A 25772-nucleotide genomic window follows, 5' to 3' on the forward strand; every position below is an offset into this window, starting at 1 on the left:
GGACCTGAGACTGTGGGATGATGTCACCACAAGTTAGTGATAGCACTGGAGAATGTAATGGAGCCAAGGTGATCTGACTGTGAGAGAGCGGACTTTAGGAAGCAGATTATGTGAGAGGCAAAGGAGGAGCAGGCAAACACTTTTAAAGAAGAGGTAGGACAGAAAAATAAGAGGGTTAGACATTGCTGAATATATGGTGACATTGTAGCACTAAATACCATCTCCAGGCAGCAGAGAGAGATGACTTGTTTGCACAGCAATTCATGCTAGAAGAAAAGAGGTCACACTGTGATCATTGAAGGTGAAAGCAGAATAAGGAAATACACTGTGAGTAGACAGTTATTACTATTGAAAAGATGGTCTTTCAGATGATTCAATAATTCAGAAAAAAAAAATCACTGGAGTATGCCTTTAATTTAACCCTTTCACTACAGGGAACATAGGTGTTGTAGACATTCAAGTGGGGAAACATATATCTGTATACTGTATATGCCAGTATATTTACCCATGAACAATAAGGCTACAGATTTGTCCTTCCTTACTTTTCATTTTGGGTCAAGATACAGTATCCTGAGTTAAATGACACAAGATTCTTTTTTTTTTTTTTTTTTTTTGTATAATTGGTCATCTTGCACTACTGATCTTGGGATATGTTGAGCCAAGACAAGGTCGGACGCATCTGCATTTGGGCATTTAGAAAAGAAAGTCCACTTGTTGACAGCAGAGTATCCTGTAGTTTCTATCTCCAATACCAATGTCCAGAGTTTGAGATACTTTGAAAGAAGAAGCTGAAAGTGTTGTGAATTGGCCCTAGCTGCTTCATTAGATCTGGTGCTGACACCTCTGCTGGTAACTGTAGGGAATTGTCATCTTTAGAATCCAGTCTGCCTCAAAGTCTTCAGACCAGGGGGAATTGCCGATATTTTATGGTAGTGCTTTGGCAGTAAACAGTTCTTTATTTGTGTAAGTAACAGAGATGTAGAATTTCTTTAGATCACTTATTCATCTGCTATTGGGGTCTAAACTTTGCATTGGAGAAAAAAGATTGAGTTATATTAAGTAGATTTTTCTTTTTCAGGATTAAGTGCTTCTACTAGCCATAGGCACTTCATATCCTTACATTGCCTGATTCTCAGCTTGATCAATCCATGTACGATCAACTTCAGAGTGCAGTCTTGTATTGATCAATAATTGTGTATTCAAGATGATTGTTATATTTGTTTTCTTGTTTCAGAATATTATTTTATATTGATTTTCTGACCTTTTCTTTTTTGCTTTTATTTATGTAGGCCCAGAAATCATGGATCGAACGAGCCTTTCACAAGAGAGAGTGCGTGCACATCATACCCAGCACCAAAGACCCCCATAGGTAAGAATTGATCTACACAAATAGCGTCAGAGCAGTCACAAACACTATGACAACAGTTGTTATTTTGGACAATGATCATGGACTAAACCATGTCAATTTTTTTAGAGGAAACAAATTTAAGGGACCTTATATTGCATTCTCTACTACATAGACTGCATGTTTGTAAATAGCCAGGCGACTCTCACAGGATACTCTCAAAAGAGAAGTTAGGCCTGGTTCATATCTGTGTTCAGTATTCCATTCAGGAAGTCCACTTGGGGACCCCCAAACAGAATACCAAACACATTGACAAGCAGTGAGCAATGAAAGTGCATGAATCCCATAGACTATAGTGGGGTCTGTGTGTTTTCTGCGCAATTTCCACACAAGTCATGCGGAGAGAAAAGTAGTTCATGAAGTACTTTTTTGTCCGCATGTTCCATGCGGCCACCATGTGGAAAACACACGGACCCCATTATAGTCACCACTTGTCAATGTGTTCGGTATTCTGTTTGGAGGGGGTCCCCAAGCGGACTCCCTGAACGGAATAGTGAAAGCAAATGTGAACCAGGCCTCAAAGACAAGCACTACTTGTGCCTTAGCACCCACAGCATTATTATGAGCAGTTTGGATCCAACTCACAGTTCTGTCAGTGGTACAAAAAAAATAAACTCCATCTTTTTAACAAAAGACCTTTGATTTGTGCCCTTTATTGATGCTTTTTACCTGCTCTGGTCCTTGTTATCTGGTCATATTTCCTTTCTTGGGTGCATTTTATGAGTTTTCAAACAGTTTTCATACATGTTTGTATACGCTACCATACATATATATAAATATATATTGTACACTAGCTACCCACAAGGAAGAAAACTGTCTTATATTCGCCCAGACACCCATGTGGTTTGGCTAATATGACACATGTTTTTTTTATGGAGGAGACCTAGTTTGTACTCATTGAATTGATATTCTTTAAGCTCATTTTTAGAATAAGGTTTGTACCACCTCATTTTAAGGTTGTTGAATAAGTCTGTTATGTGAATTCGCATGGCTGTTCCCTTTGCGTTGGGATTGTAAGAAGTATAGTACACTGTGACAAAGTGTAAAAGGTTATGTGGAGTTTATTCCCAGCAAGCACAGATGACATAGAAGAGCTTCCCCTGAGTTTGAGATGAGCATACTGTAGAATGTTTAATACAACACAAATTCCGTCCTGGAAAGCTGGATTGTATTATTTTAGTTCTGCTGTATAATGTGTTGTAATGCTGAAATAATCACCATATTGTTTCCTTCATACTGTAGGTGTTGTTGTGGGCGTCTCATAGGCCAGCATGTTGGGTTGACGCCAAGTATATCCATCATCCAGAATGAGAAGAACGAAGGCAGGCTAAATCGTAATGATGTTCAGTCAGAAAAGTGGTCGATTGGAAAACATACTCAACTCAGCCCCACTGATGCCTTTGGGACAATTGAATTCCAGGGAGGGGGACACTCCAATAAGGCCATGGTACATCTCTTTTATACTGTATTTATATAATATCTTAAACTTGAGGCATTTGTATTAACACTTTATCTGCAGTAGATGTATTGGCATTTTAGATTACATTGATTTCTGTATATATTACATTGAGTATTAATGTGTGAATAAACAGAGCTAAATAAAGTCCAGCCAATAAAATAGGGAAAGGAAAAACACAGCCACTAACTCCAGTATCAGCCATGGTTCATAGTAACGTCATCAATCTGGGATGACTTTGCACAGACTTGTAAAAACCCCATCGGCTTTGGGACAGAATGACCACAGAATAGATGAAATCCAGCAAATAACCGATTCCAGCATTAAAACATAACTTTTAATTAGTCCAACATCTTATAAAAGTAAAAAAAAAAAAGCCATAGGAGAAAAAAAGGGGAAAAAATCTCATGTACATACACTGCGCCTGGCTGACGCGTTTCGGAGGTGATCTCCTTAGTCATAGCCATAAGATAGTTGGACTAATTAAAAGTTATTTTTAAATGCCGTAGTCGGTTCTTTAATGGATTTAATCTATTCTGTAGAGCTAAATAAAGGCTGAATGGGATTTCCCCACTGATGAAATCTGTAAGTCTCATAAAAATGAATGGAGAACCGCCAATCCATCCACATGGGGCACTTGCTCTCCTGATTTGGTAGGGTTTACAGCAATTGGACCTGTAACAATTGGACACCTGATGCTACAAAATTTCACTGACACTAAAGTCATATAAAGCCCTTTATATACCCTTATATACTGTATTGTACTGGACCAAATAAAAAATACTTTGGTACAACAACAATTATTAAATAACGTAAAGTTAGATAAATAGATAGAAAGTACTCACAATCTATTATAGATGTAGAGTCATTGGAAGGATCAGTGATGTGTAGAATTCCAAGAAAGTTGCAGTAAATAATTCCAAGTCAGTTGTCTGATGCAGATTCTCACCATAGGTATCCCTAATGGACCTAAATCAACCATAATCTCACATATCCACTGTGGACTTGATCCAATAGTCCAAAAATGTGGATAAAAACAAATATAAGACTTTAGATAAGTCTTCTCTTGTCTTGATGGATTTTTCCTCAGAGGGATATCAAGGGTCTATTAGAGATAAAAGGGATAAATTATATATATATAAACCCCATGGACGCTCAACAATATCAGAATGCATCCATCATAGTCCGTATCTTTGAGAGTTTTTATATTTATTTCCTAAATGTGCCCTGATGAACCTCCGGTAATATGGAGGAAAAATGCGCTAGGACAAGAGAAAACACATCTGCATGAACATTTTGGACTTGGCACAGCTTGGTTACATTTTTAGACTAGCTTAGCAAGCCCACTCTGGATATTAGGCTATTTACAGACAACCGTGCTGCAACTGGCCTGCGGTGAATTAAAAGCACAGGTGGCACACGGAGGACACGGAGATGTCTCTTATGTGCCGCCCTTGCACAGGCTGTACTTCCATGGCTCCTTTCATTAAATGAGTAGGAACCATGGATGCAAGGACCGCAAAATAGGACAGGAATAGGACCTGTTGTATATTTTGCGTCCTGAACTGTCAGCCCGCACAGGCGACTGTGAAATTCACAGTTGTTTGTATGGGCCCATTGACAAGAAGTGAAGAAATTCTCGGATAGCACACTCAACATAGCCACGACTACAACCAGACTGAGTGTTGGTTCACGCTAGCTTATGTGTTCCATCCAGAAGGAATCCACATGAGGACCCCTGGACAAAATACAAATATTCCGTCTGGGGGGGTCCTCATGCGGACTCCTTCTGGACAGAACACATAAGCTAGTGTGAATCGGGCATCAGTGGGATTGTGTCTGTTAGGGATATCTAGGGGGAGAATCTGCTTCCAAGGACGATTTAGAATTTCTTTTTAAATATTTCAGTTATATTTTATCTCTGGGTAGGTTCCCCTTCTGGATTTGGCTTATAAATGTTGATAAAAAATACTGACCATGGCCTGATGAGTATATTCACATAAGGGAAAATCATGTTCAGGGAAATTTTAGAAAATAAAATGACAAATTAGAATGGAGGGAAGGTAGGAAGTTTTCTATTTTCTCCTCACTACTAAGCTAAAGTTAAAGCAACATTTTCTAATATAAAGCTTTGACTAATATGTAAACCAGTAATAAACTGTAGTTAGTTTCGGAATTAGCATAATTCATGCTGCCTAGAGTTAGCAAATAGGCTTCCATAAATTGTAGCCTATATTGTGCTGGAATTTGTAATTGCCTACAGCCTACCCACCTTAAAAAGAATGGTTCCTCTTACTAACATTAATGCTCAGAAAATTCAAAGATTCCCTTCAATTTCCCAGTCGTGTAAGTATTTAAAGACAGACCTATAGCTATATCCTAACCAAAACCTATACCTAGTTCTGTATGTGGTCCACTTAAATATATTTATATCTTCTGTTTGCTTCTCTTTGCAGTATGTACGTGTTTCGTTTGACACCAAGCCTGACTTACTGCTGCACCTTATGACAAAAGAGTGGCAGCTAGAACTGCCAAAGCTTCTCATATCCGTCCATGGAGGCCTCCAAAATTTTGAACTCCAGCCAAAACTGAAACAGGTCTTCGGGAAAGGACTAATTAAAGCTGCCATGACAACAGGAGCCTGGATATTTACTGGAGGAGTCAATACTGGTAAAATATAATTATCTGAGATGAATAGATAGACGGATCGATAGATAGATAGATAGATAGATAGATAGACAGACAGACAGATCAGAGTGAATTAAGAAAATCCCCCCCAGAGCTGTACTTTTAAGAACAGTAAGCTCTCTGGGTCCAGGGTCCATTCCATTTACAAACCCTTTTCATACCATTACACTTGCACCTCCATATTTGACTAATGGTTTGGTGTTCTTTGGATGGTATGTTGTTTCTACACCAGACATAACAGGGCCTACATTGTCTAAAGTGTTTCACTTCAAACTAATATGCCTAAATTACAATGTACCTAAAACTTGGGGATCAACCTCTCCTCCACATGTCACATACAATGATAGCACCTTTGGTGGTCTTACAGAGTTTGCTATTTTACTATTCTTCCTTGAGACACAATCAGGACACTTAAAGAGGACCTGTCACCATGGCTGGCCTCTCAGTTTTAGTACAAATTCTAATGTATTTGAATAATATAGGTTTGCATATTAGTACATTGGTTAACTTTGGTATTTATTATACACAGTTATACTCACAGTATATAATATTATATATTATTTTTTAATTCAACAAGTTTTATTGATTTTTCAAAGAAATTTTATGGGGATACAGAAACAAGAAAAGGGTAGGGATACAGGAAATTCAAACAACTGTAGTCTAGAAGCAGACATCAGCATAATAGCAACCTGACCAGACGGTTTAAAGCATAACATGTGTAAATCTAATTCTGTAACCGCCGTAATATCAAGGTGTGTGCTAGGTAGATGGTAAGAAGGGTGATAAGGACAGGTGAGGAACGTAAGAGGGGGGGGGGGAGGAGAGGGATCAGGTGTAACAGAGGGTACAGCCAGTATCCAACCAGTCATTGAGTCCTCCGCAACGTAGCCATTTGTTATTGCTTTGGAAGGTTCCACTATACGAGGTAGCGCAGCCTCTGAGATGCAACAGGTCCAAAGGAAGAGTAATCAAGACTTCAGCCATGGGGCCCAGGTTGTGCGGAACTTTTCGATCCGTCTCTCGGACCAGGCGACTAGCTCTTCGAAGCGTGCAAGCTCTTGAACTTTTGATTCCCATAGTGAGATCGGTGGGGCGGTCTGCTGACGCCAGAAGTGAGGGATGAGTAATTTGGCCGCCAATAGTAATTGAGTGGTTAACTCATCCTTGCGTGGGGAGTAGGTCTCATTTGGCAAGGCTAAGAATAAGACTTCAGGAGTGAGATCTAGAGGTTTCGATGTAATCCTCTGGATGCGTTCTTTGACACTCTTCCAGAAGGGGACGATAAGAGGGCAAGTCCACCATATGTGGAGATAAGTCCCTACTTGTGTGAAACATCGCCAACAGGTGTTATCACTTGAGAGACCCCTGTGGTGAAGCCAGTCTGGGGTCCTGTACCATCTAGACAGGAGTTTGTAATGGCACTCCTTCATTCTTACACATCGAGAGAATCCTTGGGAAGATTTCAAAATCTTAGAGGTATCATCGTCCGACAGTGTGAGGTTCAGTTCTTTCTCCCAACTATGCAAGAAAGCCGGTTTGTATGCCGTTAGCGGCGCTATAAACCTCCTCAGAAAGATCGAGGTCTTACGTAGTAGCTTCGTTTCAGACAATAGCGTTTTCTCAAACTGCGACAAGTCCGGTCTCAGAGCGTTGGAGGCAATAAATTTGTTGAGGAAGTAGCGTAGATGGTGCTCATGTAGAAAAGACACACCTCGAGTCGAGAGGGAAGCAACAATCTCTGCAATGGGTAGAAAGGATGAGCCTACTGAGATGTCTCTAAGAGGCGTGGTGCACAATTTCGACCAGAGCCCTTCATAGGGTGTCTCTTCACACTGTAATGAGGCAGGTATGAGGCTAGCCGGCATCAACAGAGAGGGGTGTGGCGCCAATTTCTGTCTCTGTTCTCTCCAGATCTCTAGTGCGCCTCTCAACAGCGGGTTGCGGGAGGTAGAAGATCTAAGTATTCTAGGTGGGAACCACAAGAGTTGAAGTTCAATAAAGGAGGGCCTGAAGGTGGACTGGTTCAGTGGGAAGGTTAGATGGGCCCACCAGTGGAGCTCTATCGCCTTGTAGTAGATTTTCACATCTGGGAGTCCTATTCCTCCTTGACTTCTATGACGAGTCAGTAAGGTCCAGGGAATCCTAGGGGGTTTCTGCTTCCAGATGAACCGGGAAAAAATAGATCATATCGAAGCAAAAAAAGACTGAGGTAAATATATTGGTAGCATCGTCATTGTGTAGATAATCTTGGGAAGCAAGTACGTTTGTAGGAGGTTTTTCCTCCCAAACCAGGAAAGCGGCAAGTTCTTATACGAGTCTAGGTCTTTTTTCAGTTGCCCCAGTAGTGGAAGAAAATTCTTGATGTACAAATCTTCCACACGACGAGTCAGATGGATACCTAAGTATTTCAAGGACGCAGTAGCCCACTGATATGGGGAGGAAGTCTTGAGAGATGCAACCTCTTCATCTGGAAGGGTGATGTTGAGAATCTCCGACTTCCCTAGGTTCGCTTTGTATCTGGATACTTTGCCGAAGTGGAGAAGAATTTCTGTGATCGCCGGGAGGCCCATCGCTGGATTAGTCAGGACAAACAAAACGTTGTCTGTGAATGCTGTAGAGAAGGTAGTTACCTCACCAATCTTCATTCCTTGTATTCTCTCATCCTGGCGGACTGTTTGTAGGAGCGTTTCCAGCGTAAGAATAAAGAGGGTAGGGGAGAGCGGACATCCTTGCCTGGTTCCGTTGGTGATAAAGAAGGTTTGCGATAGGGTGCCATTTACTTTAAGTTCAGCATGCGGTGAGTCATATAATGAGAGTATAGCTTCCACAAACTCCTTAGGGAATCCAAACTTTAAAAGAACAGCTCTCATAAAGTCCCAGTCCACCCTGTCAAACGCTTTTTCAGCGTCAACTCCGAGGAGTACAAGCGGGGTACGGGTGGACTGGGCACGCTGTATCAGAGGGAGTAGTCTAGCTGTATTGTCTCTCCCTTCTCTTCCCATAGTAAAACCAGATTGTTCAGGGTTAAGCAAATCGGGAATCAGATTCTTCATTCTGGTCGCCAGTAGTTTTGCCCAAATCTTTAAGTCTAAGTTGAGCAAGGATATTGGCCTATAACTCGCACACGAGGTTGGGTCCTTGCCCTCTTTTGGAATCAAGGTGATATGCGCTTCCTGTGTTTGCGTGGGCAGTTTCCCCCCACGCAGTAAATCGTTGCATACTTCTAAGAGATGGGGTGCCAAAACCTGCTGGAACTTTTTGTAGTACAATAAGGGGTACCCATCTGGGCCCGGACTCTTCCCAGATGGGAAACTGTTGATGGTGGAGAGTAACTCTTTCAGTGTGAAGGGTTGCAAAAGTTCCTGTGATTGATCCACAGTGATCTTGGGGAGAGAAAGTCGAGTCAAGAACTCCTCAATTAGTTTAGGTTTGTCAAGGTGAAAGTCAGGGGGGTCGTCATTGCGAAGATTGTACAGGCGAGTGTAAAATTTCACGAACTCAGTGGCAATATCTTTAGTATTTTCAGTTGTCGAGCCGTCTTCCTTTTTGATACCTGTTATATAGGACTTAGCTTTAGCTTTATGAATTAAGGCAGACATTAATCTACCTCCCTTGTTGCCATGCGCGTACAAGAGTTTCCTGTAGCTCAGGTGGAGTTTGGCTGACCTGAAGTTCAGTATGTCCAAGAGTTGTCCCCTCAAAGTAGACAATTCAGAGAGGGCCAAGTCAGCTTGGGTCTTTTTGTGGATCCTTTCCAAGGAGGCAATTCGCTTCAACAAATCGTCGAGCAATTTCTGTTTGGCCTTTTTAATTCTAGATGCTGTGGAAATTAAGATGCCTCTGATATATACTTTATGTGCTTCCCACAATATTGGAGAGGTAACATCAGGAGTAGCGTTAATTTGAAAGTATTCTTTGAGTCTAGCAGTCAAAGCCTCGACTTCTTCATCTGAGCCTAAGATGGATTCATTGAGTCTCCAGAAGTACGAGCCTCTAGGTACATGACTGAGCTCCAGTACTATGGTGGCAGGTGCGTGATCTGAGACCGTTATAGATCCAATCATGGAAGATTTGACCGAAGGAAGCAGGTCACTCGATGTGAAGAGGTAGTCGATTCTGTGATAGGACAGTGCAGTCTGAGAATAAAACGTGTAATCCTTAACAGAGGGATGCTGGGTTCTCCATACATCTATCAGGTCCAGACTTTGGAGAGCCTTGACCAGTGCACTCAGAGCTCTTTGTGAGAAGGGTGTTGCAGTGGAGGAGGAGTCTAGTGCATGATTGATTGAGATATTCAGGTCACCTCCTAGAATCAAGGGTCCTTCCCTGAAAAGTCTCAAGGTCTGGAGCATGTCGATCAGCCAGTTGATCTAATATTATATATTATATCTAATGTGGGGAGGTTTAGGTAGAGATAGATGGTCTATCATAACCATAGCCCATATGTGTTTTAATACTGCTGTTTCTACATTTTAGTGTTTTTAACCATATGTATGAGATAGGAATCTGTGTACAATAAAGACGGCTATGTTTTTGTAGTTATTGGTTTATGAAACCTTAACACCCATATATGTATATCTAAATTAACAACTACTACTACTTGCCTACATGGTACACCCCATTTACAATGATATTAGTAATACCCATTTATTAATATAGCCATTGATCTTCTTATCTGCATTTTATATTAAGGAAAGACACTACTTTGGAAGGCATACTTACAGCATTAGCAGACATGTAGGACGGGGAAAATATTTACTGACAATGTATATTTGGACTGTACACAGTCACAGGACAAGAAATTAATAAAAATCAGAACATATCATATGACTTTACTATATTATGAGGCCGCAAAGTACAGAAATTTTCTCTGAAATATTTTAGATTTTTTTTTTCTTTTTTTTGATTCTTATGTCAGATTCATAATGTCAGCTATTCTCTGCTGAGATCTTTGTGAGCTATTTTCTCTTCTTACTAATCTGGGAACGTGGATATACAACAGAGTAGAAGACATAGACATTATCGAGGGAGTAGTAGTCTGCGCTGTTATTCCTAATAGCAAAATAAACTATTTTGCTCAGGGTTATTTTCCAACTTGATGGAGATGATGATTGATTTCTGAAAATATGTTTTTTTTTCATTTTTGATAATATAAAGGAATACTTTACTGAGACTCATGCCTATTAGATTATTCCCGATTTACTGAATTTATTTCTGTCTTATATGTAATTGCATTTTAATTGAAAGTCAATACATAGTATCTTTAGAGTACATAATTCCTTTATAATTCTCCCTAAAGTGCAGTACAGAAGTAACGGTAACATAAAACTAAAATCAAACCTCCATATAGAACCCCAAAACGCCAACAAACAGTGTCCAAATAAGGTTAGGTTCACACCTGCGCCTGGTCTCCGCTTGGGGATTCTGTTTCCCATTCCACTTTAAAAATACTGAGAAAAAAGTCCTGCAAGCACGCCCTTTCTCTCCGCATTTTCCACCTTCTTTGGACGGAAACCCGGTGGACCCCATTATAATGCATAGAGTCCATGGGTTTCCTGTAAGTAACCGCTTTTTTAAACGAAACACGAGCGCAGGTGTGAACCTAGTGAAACTCACTACATAGATCCAGAATCGCCTACAAAACCAATTTCAAATACCATATTATGGACTTATAAATAGAGTATCTTATTTGGAAAAACCATTAAAGGGGCTCTATCATTGGATTTTCGCTATTTTAGATTAACATATGCCTGAATTGCCTTTAAAACGTCTATTCAAGTCCAGCTAAAAGCCACCCCCCTCCCGTTTTAATGAATTACCTTTTAAACGTATATGTAAATGAGCCCTTCTGTGCATTATGGGCGTTCCCGTGCACCCCTCTGTTCACGCCCTCCTCTGTGGTTCTTCTATGTAAGTCCCTCCTCCTGATTTCGATTCACAGCCTCTAACTGGCTTGCACGCAACCCTGCTGTTGTGTATTGAACTATCATTAAGTAGAGTACTTACAGTAGTAGAAATTAGTTACATCTTTGCCAATGAGGAGGGACTTACATAGAAGAACCACAGAGGAGGGCATGAACAGAGTATGACGTGAGGGGTGAACGGGAATGCCCACACTGCACAAAAGGCTCATTTACATATATTTTTAAAAAGTAATTCATTAAAACGGGGGGGTCTTTTAACAAATGATTAGTAGGACTTGAGTAGCCTTTTTAAAGGTTATTCAGGCATTTGTTTATCTAAAATAGCGAAAATCCAGTGATAGACTGGATTATAGAGCAGCTACTATAAAGAACATCTTTCTCTCTCTATGACCCAGTATTTCAGTGTACTATACACACAGCTGTTGATTTTAACCATTATGTAATGCTTTATTTCCTATAAAGTGGAACTGCAGGGCAACTGCACTTGCTGGTATCAATAAGAAATTATACCTTATTACAGGGGGTACAAGAAGAATGGCAATTTTTAATTGGTATATCAGCTAGAGACTATCACTAAGGGATTATCAGACAACCATTTTGGGCATCTTGTTTCAAATTAACACATATTACAGTATCTGTTTCTTTACCTATGGATTCTTGTATCCATTATGATATATATCTTATAACTTTCTAGGTGTCATTCGACATGTAGGTGACGCTTTGAAAGATCATGCCTCCAAGTCACGAGGTAAAATTTGCACAATTGGCATTGCCCCCTGGGGAATAGTAGAAAACCAGGAGGACCTCATTGGCAAAGATGTAAGTAATTTCTACTACTGTAAGTACTCTACTCATTGATTGTTCAATACACAACAGCAAAGTTGCGTGCAAGCACCCCAAGTCCTGTCCATGGGAAACAGTCCGTATGTGGGTGATAGGACCTGGACTGAACTTAGTCATGTGCAAAGAAGTCACTACATTATAGTCAGTTATGATGCAATGAGCTACCAAATGGCCTGATATGAACAGATAGCATAATGTCATTTCATAACTGTAGATGATCGGACTGCTGTAGAAATCAAGAGCTCACAGCATCATATCCGGATGGGGCTTGGTCATATGCAAGGACTCTGAGTTTTAGTGCAATCTTAGATTAAACTGTACCAAATTTAACAAAACAAATAGTCAAGATTTACATAACCTATTGGTTGGCTTAGTTTCTGCCAGAAAATGAGCCAGAATTTTGCATTTAACATTTTAAATTGGATATCTTAAAGGGGTTTTCCCACAAACATTATCATCATTAAATCTGTAAATAAAAGTTAAACATTTTTGCAAATATAAAGGAATAAAAAAATTTGCAGCATTTTAAAGACTTTCTCAAATCATCTTAATGGTGACCAATGACCATCTGTTGTCTTAATCATTTGGCAAAGGGTACAACCAAAACATGATGTCTTTATTGTGGCCGGGTTGTCGGGCACTGAGATTGAAAAAGATAGTAAAATAGTAAAGTTTCTGCATTCGTACTTGTATCTACTGGCAAATGACTAAGGGGGCGTTCACACTATCATCGGCTGACCGACAGGTAGTGTCCGCTCCTAGTGTCCGCTCAAAAACTGGCACGGACATTAGGAGCGGACTCTAGCTGTGTCCGTGACACCTGTCATTTATTTTAATGGGCATCGGGTGCGTTCTTTTGCACTCCGTGCCCTTCCTTCCCTGTCCGCAAGTGAAGATGTCCGACTTCTCAAGCGGACAGAAAAACCCGACATGTAGGGTTCTTCTGTCCGCTTGAGAAGTCGGACATCTTTACATGCGGACAGGGAAGGAAGGGCACGGAGTGCAAAAGAACGCACCCGATCACCATTTAAATAAATGACAGGTGTCACGGACACAGCTAGTGTCCGCTCCTAATGTCCGTGCCAGATTTTGAGCGGACACTAGGAGCGGACACTACCTGTCGGACACTGACAGTAGTGTGAACGCTCCCTAAGACAACAGACTGTCACCACTAAATGGTTGGAGAAAATCCTGAAACCTCTACAAAATTTGAATTATTTATATGTTAATTGTTAGTAAATGTAAATTGTTATGTTTGTGGGATTATCCCTTTCAGCCCCAAATCCTTTTGACAAGTCCAACCTAGTTTCCAATAACCTACACCCCCTTGCCAGACAAGACAATGTCTGAAAGTGTCTAAAACACCTAGTAAATGAAAGCATGTGAATCAGTTTTTTTTTTTTGTTTTTTTTGTTTTTTTTTTTTTGGGGGGGGGGGATTTGGTAGAAATTATGCCATAATGCTGGAGCAATTTTTTTTCTAAATATGGCTAGGCATATTTTTAATATAATGAGCTTTGTCAATGAAGGAGATATAATTATGAGTAAAAATGATCCAGTTTAAATTAACATTTCAAAAATTACAATAAAGTCATTATCATGGTCTGTCTTCTTGTGATAAGACTTAGAAAATGCTACTTGTTCAATAGCTTTATCAATATCAAAGTGTATATGTCAGCAATAGTTACTTCACTGAGTATAGATTACCAAATATAGATTTATTGCAAGCAAAGTGCCTCTTCAATCTGATCTTGCTTTCTTTAGTGGACTTTTTATAACCTCCAACAAGTCCAGCGCTTTATATAATTTAATAGGTGCCGCTCCACTTATTCTGGAACATTTGGAATTTTTTCTCTAGCACCCCTCCACCACCACCATTCTCAGTCAATCAATGCTTTAGTTTCGGTGTTTAATATATTATTTAGATTTACTGTCAGGAGGTTGGAGTCAGGCAGGAGCAGACAAAGGGTGTGATTCTGAACTTTGACACTGGCTTCCTCTGATTGGTGCTCTAAGTCACACCCCCTGCTTGACACCGCCCTTCTGACATTACAGAGCTTAAGTAGCACATCATGCACCAAAACTAACTGCACTAGTTGCTCAGGAATGGTGGGGGATAGAGAAAAAACTTCAACTACACTGGGAGCAGTGGAGTGGCATCTCTTAACACATGCTAAGAACATGAATTAGTGAAGGTGGTTAAAGGAACATATTTGCAGTGGGCAAGCTTACAATGTAGAAAAAAAACAACAAAGCCTATCTGGCAGAATAAACCAGTCAATATCTTCACCTTCATCTTTCAGCACTTGACACAAGAAATATACAAATATAATTTAATAACAGAGCACAGATATCATATAATAACACTCTGGGATAGAACACGCTGTTCTAACAATAGTTTATTGTGCTGAATATAATGATGCTATAAATGTGAGGACATATTCAGAGAAGAACATGAAGTGCATCAATAATAATAATCATAATCACTAATTAGATTTAACATACACTTTGCAAAACAGTGCTTGGCTTTCCCAGTGCAATGCAGATGATATGTAGATATATATGAAGAATATGTATGAATACATACAGTATAAGTAGGAATAAATGTGAATGAACAGATCGTTGTACTATGCCGGGACGTGTCCACCTTCCTATAAGGGATCCATGTTGTTTTCAGACTATATAGGGTGGAAGTACCTTCTCCAAAATATTAATACGTTTGTAGGTATACTCTCCCACCCCATTGAAAGTTGAGAGATGCAACTTCACACTGGGTGGTCATGATGCCAAGGCAACTGATGTCTATTCTACTTAATCAGACATGTCCAGAGCGCTCAGTGATTGTCAGACAGCTGCCTTGACAACGTGGCACTCAGCGTGTAGCAGCTCCTTTCCATTACCACTATCAGACGTACCAGGAGAGAACACCTGTATAACCCTTCATCACCTGGACAAGAAGGAGACGTCTTAAAATGCTCAGCTGTTCCGACTGAATTTCCTTGTCTCGTTTCTCTAAATTTTTGAATACTTTAAATGATCCTGTATTATATTATTGTAGATAATACAACAATATTCCTCAATATACTGTTCTAGGTCCAAATCTCATTTCTTACTCCCTTTAGTTAGTTTATCGTTGGCTACTACTCTCTTCCTCACCTCATAGTCTCGCTTTATGTGATTGGCTGCGATGTATAGAGTTTATCACACACTCCCGAGGAAGGCACTACTAGATGATCAGTATAGAAAAAGATGGCTATCATGTAAATGCTACACTTATAAGGATGGAAATAGACTTGAGTTGAGGCAGATGGGCCTTTTAGGAAGACCATATACAGTCCTATGAAAAAGTTTGGGCACCCCTATTAATCTTAATCATTTTTAGTTCTAAATATTTTGGTATTTGCAACAGCCATTTCAGTTTGATATATCTAATAACTGATGGACACAGTAATATTTCAGGATTGAAATGAGGTTTATTGTACTAACAGAAAATGCGCAATATGCATTAAACCAAAATTTGACCGGTGCAAAAGTATGGGCACCTCAACAGAAAAGTGACATTAATATTTAGTAGATCCTCCTTTTGCAAAGATAACAGCCTCTAGTCGCTTCCTGTAGCTTTTAATCAGTTCCTGGATCCTGGATAAAGGTATTTTGGACAAACAATTCAAGTTCAGTTAAGTTAGATGGTCGCCGAGCATGGACAGCCCGCTTCAAATCATCCCACAGATGTTCAATGATATTCAGGTCTGGGGACTGGGATGGCCATTCCAGAACATTGTAATTGTTCCTCTGCATGAATGCCTGAGGATTTGGAGCGGTGTTTTGGATCATTGTCTTGCTGAAATATCCATCCCCGGCGTAACATCAACTTCGTCACTGATTCTTGAACATTATTCTCAAGAATCTGCTGATACTGAGTGGAATCCATGCGACCCTCAACTTTAACAAGATTCCCGGTGCCGGCATTGGCCACACAGCCCCAAAGCATGATGGAACCTCCACCAAATTTTACAGTGGGTAGCATGTGTTTTTCTTGGAATGCTGTTTCTTTTTGGACGCCATGCATAACGCCTTTTTTTATAACCAAACAACTCAATTTTTGTTTCCAAAATGAAGCTGCCTTGTCCAAATGTGCTTTTTCATACCTCAGGCAACTCTATTTGTGGCGTACGTGCAGAAACGGCTTCTTTCTCATCACTCTCCCATACAGCTTCTATTTGTGCAAAGTGCGCTGTATAGTTGACCGATGCACAGTGACACCATCTGCAGCAAGATGATGCTGCAGCTCTTTGGAGGTGGTCTGTGGATTGTCCTTGACTCTTCTCACCATTCTTCTTCTCTGCCTTTCTGATATTTTTCTTGGCCTGCCACTTCTGGGCTTAACAAGAACTGTCCCTGTGGTCTTCCATTTCCTTACTATGTTTCTCACAGTGGAAACTGACAGGTTAAATCTCTGAGACAACGTTTTGTATCCTTCCCCTGAACAACTATGTTGAACAATCTTTGTTTTCAGATCATTTGAGAGCGGGCTGTCCATGTTCGGCGACCATCAAACTTAACTGAACTTGAATTGTTTTGTAGAAAGAAATGGTCCAAAATACCTTCATCCAGGATCCAGGAACTGATTAAAAGCTACAGGAAGCGACTAGAGGCTGTTATCTTTGCAAAAGGAGGATGTACTAAATATTAATGTCACTTTTCTGTTGAGGTGCCCATATTTTTGCACCGGTCAAATTTTGGTTTAATGCATATTGCGCATTTTCTGTTAGTACAATAAACCTCATTTCAATCCTGAAATATTACTGTGTCCATCAGTTATTAGATATATCAAACTGAAATGGCTGTTGCAAACACCAAAATATTTAGAACTAAAAATGATTAAGATTAATAGGGGTGCCCAAACTTTTTCATAGGACTGTATATAAAGATTTTCTGAGCAGTCCAGTATTGAAAGTTACAGTACAATGTTTTTTTTTTTGTTTTTTGCATTTAATCCAATAGGTGGTTCGTCCATACCAGACTATGTCTAATCCAATGAGCAAATTAACGGTATTAAACAGTATGCACTCACATTTTATTCTGGCTGATAATGGGACAACTGGCAAGTATGGTGCAGAAGTCAAGCTACGACGGCAACTGGAAAAACACATCTCCCTTCAGAAAATTAATACAAGTAAGTATGATTTTGTAGCCTATTTAATATATCTGATATCACATAGGAATATTCATTGGACTAGAACTTTGTTACATGGAAATCCCTTTAAAATACAATAAAACATGTAAACACTTGTAATCCATAGTTTTGCCTGCTTAGTTAGAAAAGCAGAGTGACGTAGCTAGCATTGATCACAGAATGCATTGATACCAATTTAATTTTCAACGGTGCACAGATAAAAGACATAGGCTAAGGCCCCACGTAGTGGACCACAGAAAATGCTGCAGAAAAGACCATAGCAGAATCACATCAGATTTTTTTTTGCAATTTTTCACAGAAAGTCAAGAGTTTTTCACTGCTGACTTACTGTCCCGACAGAAATCACCAGCGGTTTTGTATGTATAATTTGACATGCCTTGATTTACAGAAACGTGACGTATTGGAAATTGCAGCATGTCCGCTTTGGATATTTATCTGCAATGTGTGGATTGGATTAGCCAGTAGCCCATCCACTTTCAAGGTACTAAAAAATGCAGCTTTTACGCTATGCTAGGCCCTGACCTTAAAGGGTTTTTTGGTTTACTCTGGGCTCACACCAGCGTTCTATCTCCGTTCTGAGGCTTTCGTCTTCTGCATGCTGAAGACGGAAACCTGGCAGACCGGGTCTGGCCGCGAGCGCCGGTGAGCGTTTTATGCTCTCCGTGGTGAAACAGTTTTTTTAACATCGGACACAAAGTCCTGCACGTCCGACTCTGTGTCCGGTTAAAAAAAAAAAAAAAACAGTTTCACCGCAGAGAGCATAAAACGCTCACCGGCGCTCACGACTGGACACTTTTCAAACCCAATCAAATGAATGAGTTTGAAAAATGACTGCAGGTTTCCGTCTCCTGCCCAGTTTCGTGCAGGAAATGGAAACCTGCATAACGGAGACCCGGGGCGCAGATGTGAACGAACCCTTACAGGTATTGATAACCTATCCTTAGGACAGTACCACATATCAGGGCATCCAGTACCTCATGACCTTCACAGCAACCAGCAACAGCATATACAGAGGATGAACCCAAAAGTATACGGCTCATTTCAGCTCAGCTTCCACTGATGTAAATGGGAGCTGATCTACTGTGAACCAGCCTGGTCACAACTCAGAAAAATATGTATGCTTCCAGATCCTTTGTTAGTGCATGCTTCAATGTCATTGACTGTTTAGTGTGGATGCTGGGTGACTCCCACTGATCTGATATTGACGACCTATTGTAAAGTTAGGTCTGCAATATTTTTAACCTGGAAAATCGCTTTGAGAAAAAAATCAAAAAGGGCAACTTCATAGGGTTCAAGCAAGAGAATACCCCATCCTTAGGACAGACCTTACTACACTGTAAATAAAGCATGACTGTATGAGGCAGTATGATCCTCACGCATTGTCTTCACTGCAAACTTCTACTTTACTGTGTCTGTGAAGAGGAGAACCCTTGGAAATGCATACCTCCCAACCGTCCCAATTTCCGCGGGACATTCACGATTTGGGTGACATGTCCCGTGGTCCTGGTTAGAGGGAGGTATGTCCCGATTTCAACTGAGATCCAGAGGACGCAGATCTGAGTTGAACACATACGCGGCCGAAGCAAGGAGCTGACACAGGTCCGCTCCTTGCTTCACCGCTGCACGCCGACTACTGGCTTGTAGACGCGATGTGATGATGTCACATCGTGTCTACAACTGTGCGACAGTGAAAGAGAGAGGCGCGCAGAGAGCAGCGGGGGAACGAAGGAGAAGGTAAGTGTAAGTCGAGGTGGAACGTGTAACGGGGGGCAGATGAAGGAGAGGACAGCATGACACTGGGGGAAGAGATGTGGGGACATGACTCTGGGGGCAGAGATGGAGGGGACATGAATCTGGGGGCAGAGATGGGGGACAAATCTGGGGGCAGAGATAGAGGGGACATGAATCTGGGGGCAGAGATGGAGAGGACATGAATCTGGGGGCAGAGATGGAGGGACATTAATCTGGGGGCAGAGATGGAGGGGACATGAATCTGGGGGCAGAGATGGGGGACATGAATCTGGGGGCAGAGATGGAGAGGACATGAATCTGGGGGCAGAGATGGAGGGACATTAATCTGGGGGCAGAGATGGAGGGATATGAATCTGGGGGCAGAGATGGAGGGGACATGAATCTGGAGGCAGAGATGGAGAGGACATGAATCTGGGGGCAGAGATGGAGAGGACATGAATCTGGGGGCAGAGATGGAGAGGACATGAATCTGGGGGCAGAGATGGAGAGGAAATGAATCTGGGGGCAGAGATGGAGGGGACATGAATCTGGGGGCAGAGATGGAGGGACATGAATCTGGGGGCAGAGATGGGGGGACATGAATCTGGGGACAGAGATGGAGGGACATGAATCTGGGGGCAGAGATGGAGGGGACATGAATCTGGGGACAGAGATGGAGGGGACATGAAACTAGGGGCAGAGATGGAGGGGACATGAAACTGGGGGCAGATGAAGGGTGTATATGAAACTGGGGGTGAGATAGAGGGGGAACATATTTTATTTATAATTGTTATATTTTATGAATAATTTACGGGTGACTGTAGGAGGATTATACTGTGTGCGGGCACATGAAAAATTAATGAGAATGGGCGGAGTCAACACAAAAGTGGGCGAGGCTAAATTTGCCACAGCGTGCTACGCACACCACACATTTTGTCCCTCTTTCAGTTCTTCAAAAGTTGGGAGGTATGGGAAATGATCTTTGCCTATTGATGCCATATCAGTCTAATTGTATGCTGCTAGTAAATAGTCGCTCTTACAAAGTCAAGGGTGAAAATTTACTAAGAAAAATGCACCAGAATTGTGGCACAAATTTATTCAAAAACTGTTGTGCATGGCAAAAAGTGTGTGTTTTACATTTTAGACACATGAACCAGATGCACCATTTTCTTGAAAAAGTTATATTTATAACGTCCATCTTCATAATTCCATTGGGTTATGCACCTAGAGGGAAATTAGCACCCTCCCTGAATGTGGTACTGCAAAATATAGTTCAGGTGACTTACTTCTTTCAGCCATAGCAGTGTGTCTCCTGATCAGTATCTGTGAGTGCTACGAGTGGGACATGCATTGCAGTTAGGGGGCATTTTCACTACCGTTAGAAGTGTCCATTGCTAGCTAGCTTCCGTCATATTTGTTTACTTTTGTAATGGAATATAAAGTCTAGCATGCAGGACTTTATGCCTATGTTAGGGTAAGTTCACATGGTGGAAACCTTTTCCGCCGTGTGACTTTTCCATGCAGCTAGCCACAACGGGATGGGGATGCAGAGCATCCTGTTGCAGCATACCGCTCCTGATTAGGCCCCAATGAGTGGGCCTAAGCGGCAGGTTGTCTCGAGCCGCGGAATCTGCAAGAAGATAGGGCATGTTGCTTCTTTTTCCAGCAAACTGAAAAAAATCACTATTAGGAAAAAAAAGATACTGACTCCCATTGAAATGAATAGGAGACATTTTTGCCATTGGATTTTGAGGCGGATTCCGCGTCAAAATCCGCCTGCAAAAAACTCTGTGTGAACATACCCTAAGCTGGCAGAGTTTATTTAGCATTCTGAAAGAGGAGCGCACTATCATCACAAAAGTGGTGTAATACTATTGCTTTAAGGGGCATTCACACGGAGTAACGCCGGGCGTGTATCACAGCCGTACACGCCGGCGTTACGGCAGACTGCCAAACACTTTCCATTCACTTCAATGGGAGCGCTCGTAAACGCCGCTGTTACGAGCGCTCCCATTGAAGTGAATGGGAAAGTGTTCGGCAGTCTGCCGTAACGCTGGCATGTACGGCTGTGATACACGCCGGCGTTACTCCGTGTGAATGTGAACTTACAGTGCAATGATGTGGTACGAAAGCCATACACTGAGCATCCATCCTTTTTAGGGATTACATTATCAGAAATCTATTAAGTAATCTATTTTGGGTGAAAATGAGTGGAGCCATTCCTGGGGTATCTAGTCATGGGGACCAGAAATCCTCAAATTTAAGAGGGTTCTACTTTTTTGATAATTTTTTCTTGTCTATTTCTAATAATGCAAATCAGTGGCATTTAGTCCATTTAAAACTCCTTTACTTTATCAATTACATCAGTTACCAGCGCCAATACCTTCTTATGTGAGGGCAATGCTACATCAGATGTATTAACCACACTTCAGGGGTTTGACATAATGATAATAATTTTATTTATATAGCGCCAACATATTCCGCAGCACTTTACAAATCTTAGGGTTCAAGTACAGACAAAAAGATACATTACAGATTAATAATTAAATCCACACAATAGGTAAGAAGGCCATGCTCACAAGAGCTTATAATCTATGAGGTAGAGGGGGTGGCACAAGACGTAGCAGGAGGGTGACATAAGAGGTAACATTACTTATACAGTGGTCCGGCCATTTTAATGAAAAACGTTTACCATAATTATAGGAGTTAATAAAGCTGTGTGATCTGGTTACCAGCCAGTGTCCTTTTATGAACAGATTCAAAGTGTCTGGGTACACGGTTACTGTCTGATAAAGGCATCATGACCAGTGGGATAATGTGATGGGAGGTTGTGAACAGAGGAGGGTTAGTTTTATAGAGCGTAGCTGCAGAAGGATTTAGATTAGGAAATGTAATAGGCCTGTCTGAAGAGATCTGTCTAGCATGCGTTTGAACTGTTGAAGATAATCTGATTGTCCAGGGTAGAGCATGCTAGAGAAGTGGTGCAACTCAGGAGAAGTCTTGGAGATGGGAGTGAGAAGTTCTGATAGGATGAAGGTTCTGATAAATAGAGGATGTTAGTCTTAGGTCATTAGTCAAATGGAGAGCATGGGGTGGGAGACAGACTGATGAGGGAGGACATCTCATACAACACTCATTGTCTCGGTAGCCTGTTTTAAACACATGTAATGGAGTAAAGCTCTATTCAGATCACATTAAAGCAGATCCATTTAGCAGATTTAAAAAATGGGTGTAGATAGATGGCTATCCATTTACATAGAGATGAGTGTTAAAAAAAAAAAACTGCTCCATTTCTGTCCCTTTCTTTCTATGGACACAAAAATGAAGTATATCATACTGTAGGGTTTCCAATTTGATCTGTGATATTATTTTCTTTATACCAGAGTACCAGGGGCATTAATATCATTTTCATCAGAATGCTGCAGCCCATAACTATAAATAGTTATTTATACCATTTGTTGAATGTCAATAGCAAAGATGGCAAATTAAAGGTAATGTGTCCACAGAAAATTATCTATTGTTTAAAGGGATCCTATCATTAAAACTCATTTTTTTCTGCCTACCACGTCGGAATAGCCTTAAGAAAGGCTATTCTTCTACTACCTTTAGATGTCTTCTCCACGCTGCCGTTCGGTATATAATCCGGTTTTCATTGGTGTGGAAATGAGTTCTCTCGCAGCACTGGGGGTGGGCCCCAATGTTCAAACAGTACTGGGGGCATCCCCAATGCTGCAAGAGAACTCTCCAGTGCCACCTCCATCTTCTTCAGGAACGTCCTCTTCATGCGTTTTCTAACGGCGATGGATTCAATCTTCTAGGTCTCGGGCAGCCAATTGCGTATGCCTGCTGGCCACAAGAAAATGGCCACTTGCAATACTGTGTAAACGGCCATTTTCTTGTGGCCGGCGGGCATGCGCATTCGGCTTTGCCCTAGGCCAGGAGGTTTGAAGCTAACCCCCGGAAGAAGACGCGAAGAAGACCCATTCCTGAAGAAGATGGAGGCGGCTCTGGAGAGTTCTCTTGCAGCATTGGGAATGCCCCCAGTGCTGTTTGAGCATTGAGGCCCGCCCCCAGTGCTGCGAGAGAACTCATTTCCACACCGATGAAAACCGAATGGCAGCGTGGAGAAGACATCTAAAGGTAGGACACAAATAGCCTTTCTTAAGGCTATTCCTACATTCCTTTTCTTGTCATATCAATCACAATAATCATTACATTTATGGAAACCTTAAACCAGCAGACTGAGAAATAATCCATAAGCAAGATAAATAGTCTCTATCACTGTTACCCATTATCTGTCAGTAGCTAAACAATTAAACCCTTAGAAATCTACCCATGCATGGGGAAAAGCTATTTAGATACAAGCTTGTAGGACAAAGATGCGATCCCTTGAAGCAGAGACTGGTGAATGGCAGATAAGAAAATCATATTTATCAAATTAGCTTCTTCTTATACTGCACATATTTCACACTATCAAAACCGGTATACAACAATGAATTCCTATTCCCTTGCCAGGCAGGATATAATGGCCAATTATCACATTAATGATGACTATTTCGGTTTGCTGTCCAAGTCTTGAACACATTTGATGACAATTAAGTAATATTTATGTAAAACATTAAAGCTCATTTCTAAGGCTAAGTCATTTACTCTAATGTTCTTCAGGAAGATGCACTAGTTGTATGAATGAATATCTTCAGATTATCCTGACAGGAATTCTATGTAGCAAGTTTGTCACCTTCAAGCCTGCGAAAAGGAGAAACAGAAATCATTCTAAGCCTCACGATAGAAGGGAAAAATTGTGGATAGAAAATCTCTACCTATGCATGAAAGAATACTTCTACCAGTAAGAAAGGGAAGTATGTCTTTAGTTTAGCTGCTTTATTCAATAACGTACTATAAAAATGATGTTATTATTGTGGGGAAGTTAGTTCGGTAGAAGCAATGGTACGGACCCAAACAGTCAAGACAGGGACCCAAAATATGCAGCAAACTGGTTTATTTAGAAAAAACAGGAGAATAAATAAACCTTCACTTCAGGCACAAAATGAGCAAAAGAAAATACAGCCTTAACTTCAGGCAAACTCAAAATAAAAACCTGCTCGTCTGAGCAACTAACTAAACAGAACTGATAACCTAACACAAACACGAACAAAACAAGTGCAATATAGACTCACCGGACTCAGGGTTACAGGACAGAACCATACACCTCCTTTCACTCCATGGAACTGTACTGCAATGCAAGAGATGTAGCCTTTTCTGGCCCAGCAAATGAGCCAAGGATTTACACTTAGGCTGAAGCCTACTCAAGACCCGCACTGGACCACACATATGTCAGAAACCTGGGGCTGGTGTATCTGGACTTCAGCACTCTGCCTGTCACCTTCTCATACCATGTAAATACAAGAAGGGCTCTTGCACATGACAAAGCCATCTGCACAGGCCTTGTATGGCAATGCCCAGAGAATGCTCCATTAGGTGACATAGGTACTGAGAGAGTCTCCTGTAGAAGCAATGCACAGGGAGAATATCTCCATACATATAAAGTATTATACAGTTATGATACTTTCTGATTGCTATCAAATATGACAAAAATTTCTATACGCCTCTGCATGATATTGGAGGCATACAGAGGTACAGTAGTGTTCCACAAAATCATCTAGAGTATTGGCCAGCAAATTATCACCTTATGCAAAAGCAGAGGTGTGTAGTTGCCCCCATTGCTCCAAAATAAGAAGTCGTCAGTCCTACCTTGAGTCACCGTATGTTGCCTATAGATTGTACAGATCTCTGTAATATCGTGGCAACATTTCATATAGAATCCATTGAAAAAAATTGGTAGTCCTCAATATGAAATCAAAGTATTCAGTGTAACAATAAAGAAATCTAAGGGTACCGTACTGGTACTGTGGCTCTATATCCATTGTATGGTGCTATAATACGCTTGTGTGCATGAGGAACTTCGAGTGAGACTACACTCACATATTTCTTAATATGTAGCCTGTACCATATATACAGAACTGCAAAAAAGGTAGGCTACCAACACTTCTATACATTGAAGAAGAGTGTATATTATATATACCCCGCGCTACCAAAGGGCATATATAATTGGTGGTGAGGCACACAGTAGGTAGACAAATAGATGTAAGTGGATAGATATGATATAAATATATAAGTTACAAATACATTTTGGAAACACACTAAATACAAAAAAGCAAACTAAATGTCGACTTTTAGGTTAATTTTTTATAATAAAAAATGTTTTATGTCTTCATTTCATTGCATCTGATAGTTGTATAGTTATATAGTGTTATTATTACATTTATTTAACATGGCGGAACAGAATTCATCAGCTCTCGCCAAGTTATTGCTTTAATTGGGGTACATGCGGGAATGGATTTGGGGTGGCAGGTATTACAGAAAATGTAATATATTGCTTATGTTATTTAAGAGCTGACTCTGGTTGAAAGTCTCCACACTTTCTCAATAAAACATTGCTAAAAAAAAATTCTGAATATATTCATCTTGA

General features: G+C 40.8%; 1 protein-coding gene across 2 annotated transcripts in view; it reads left to right on the top strand.

Moving 5' to 3' along the window:
* Positions 1–25772, top strand: part of TRPM3 (transient receptor potential cation channel subfamily M member 3) — a 389792-nt gene that overhangs the window by 170302 nt on the left and 193718 nt on the right. For both annotated transcript variants that reach the window (XM_075278698.1, XM_075278690.1), the window contains exons 2-6: positions 1290–1369; positions 2648–2852; positions 5318–5531; positions 12168–12292; positions 17320–17491. In XM_075278698.1, coding sequence (XP_075134799.1) covers positions 1290–1369; positions 2648–2852; positions 5318–5531; positions 12168–12292; positions 17320–17491 — 796 coding nt within the window. The remainder of the gene's footprint in view (positions 1–1289; positions 1370–2647; positions 2853–5317; positions 5532–12167; positions 12293–17319; positions 17492–25772) is intronic.

This window comes from Leptodactylus fuscus, chromosome 1 (genome assembly GCF_031893055.1).
Source record: "Leptodactylus fuscus isolate aLepFus1 chromosome 1, aLepFus1.hap2, whole genome shotgun sequence".
In the NCBI taxonomy this organism is placed as follows: domain Eukaryota; kingdom Metazoa; phylum Chordata; class Amphibia; order Anura; family Leptodactylidae; genus Leptodactylus; species Leptodactylus fuscus.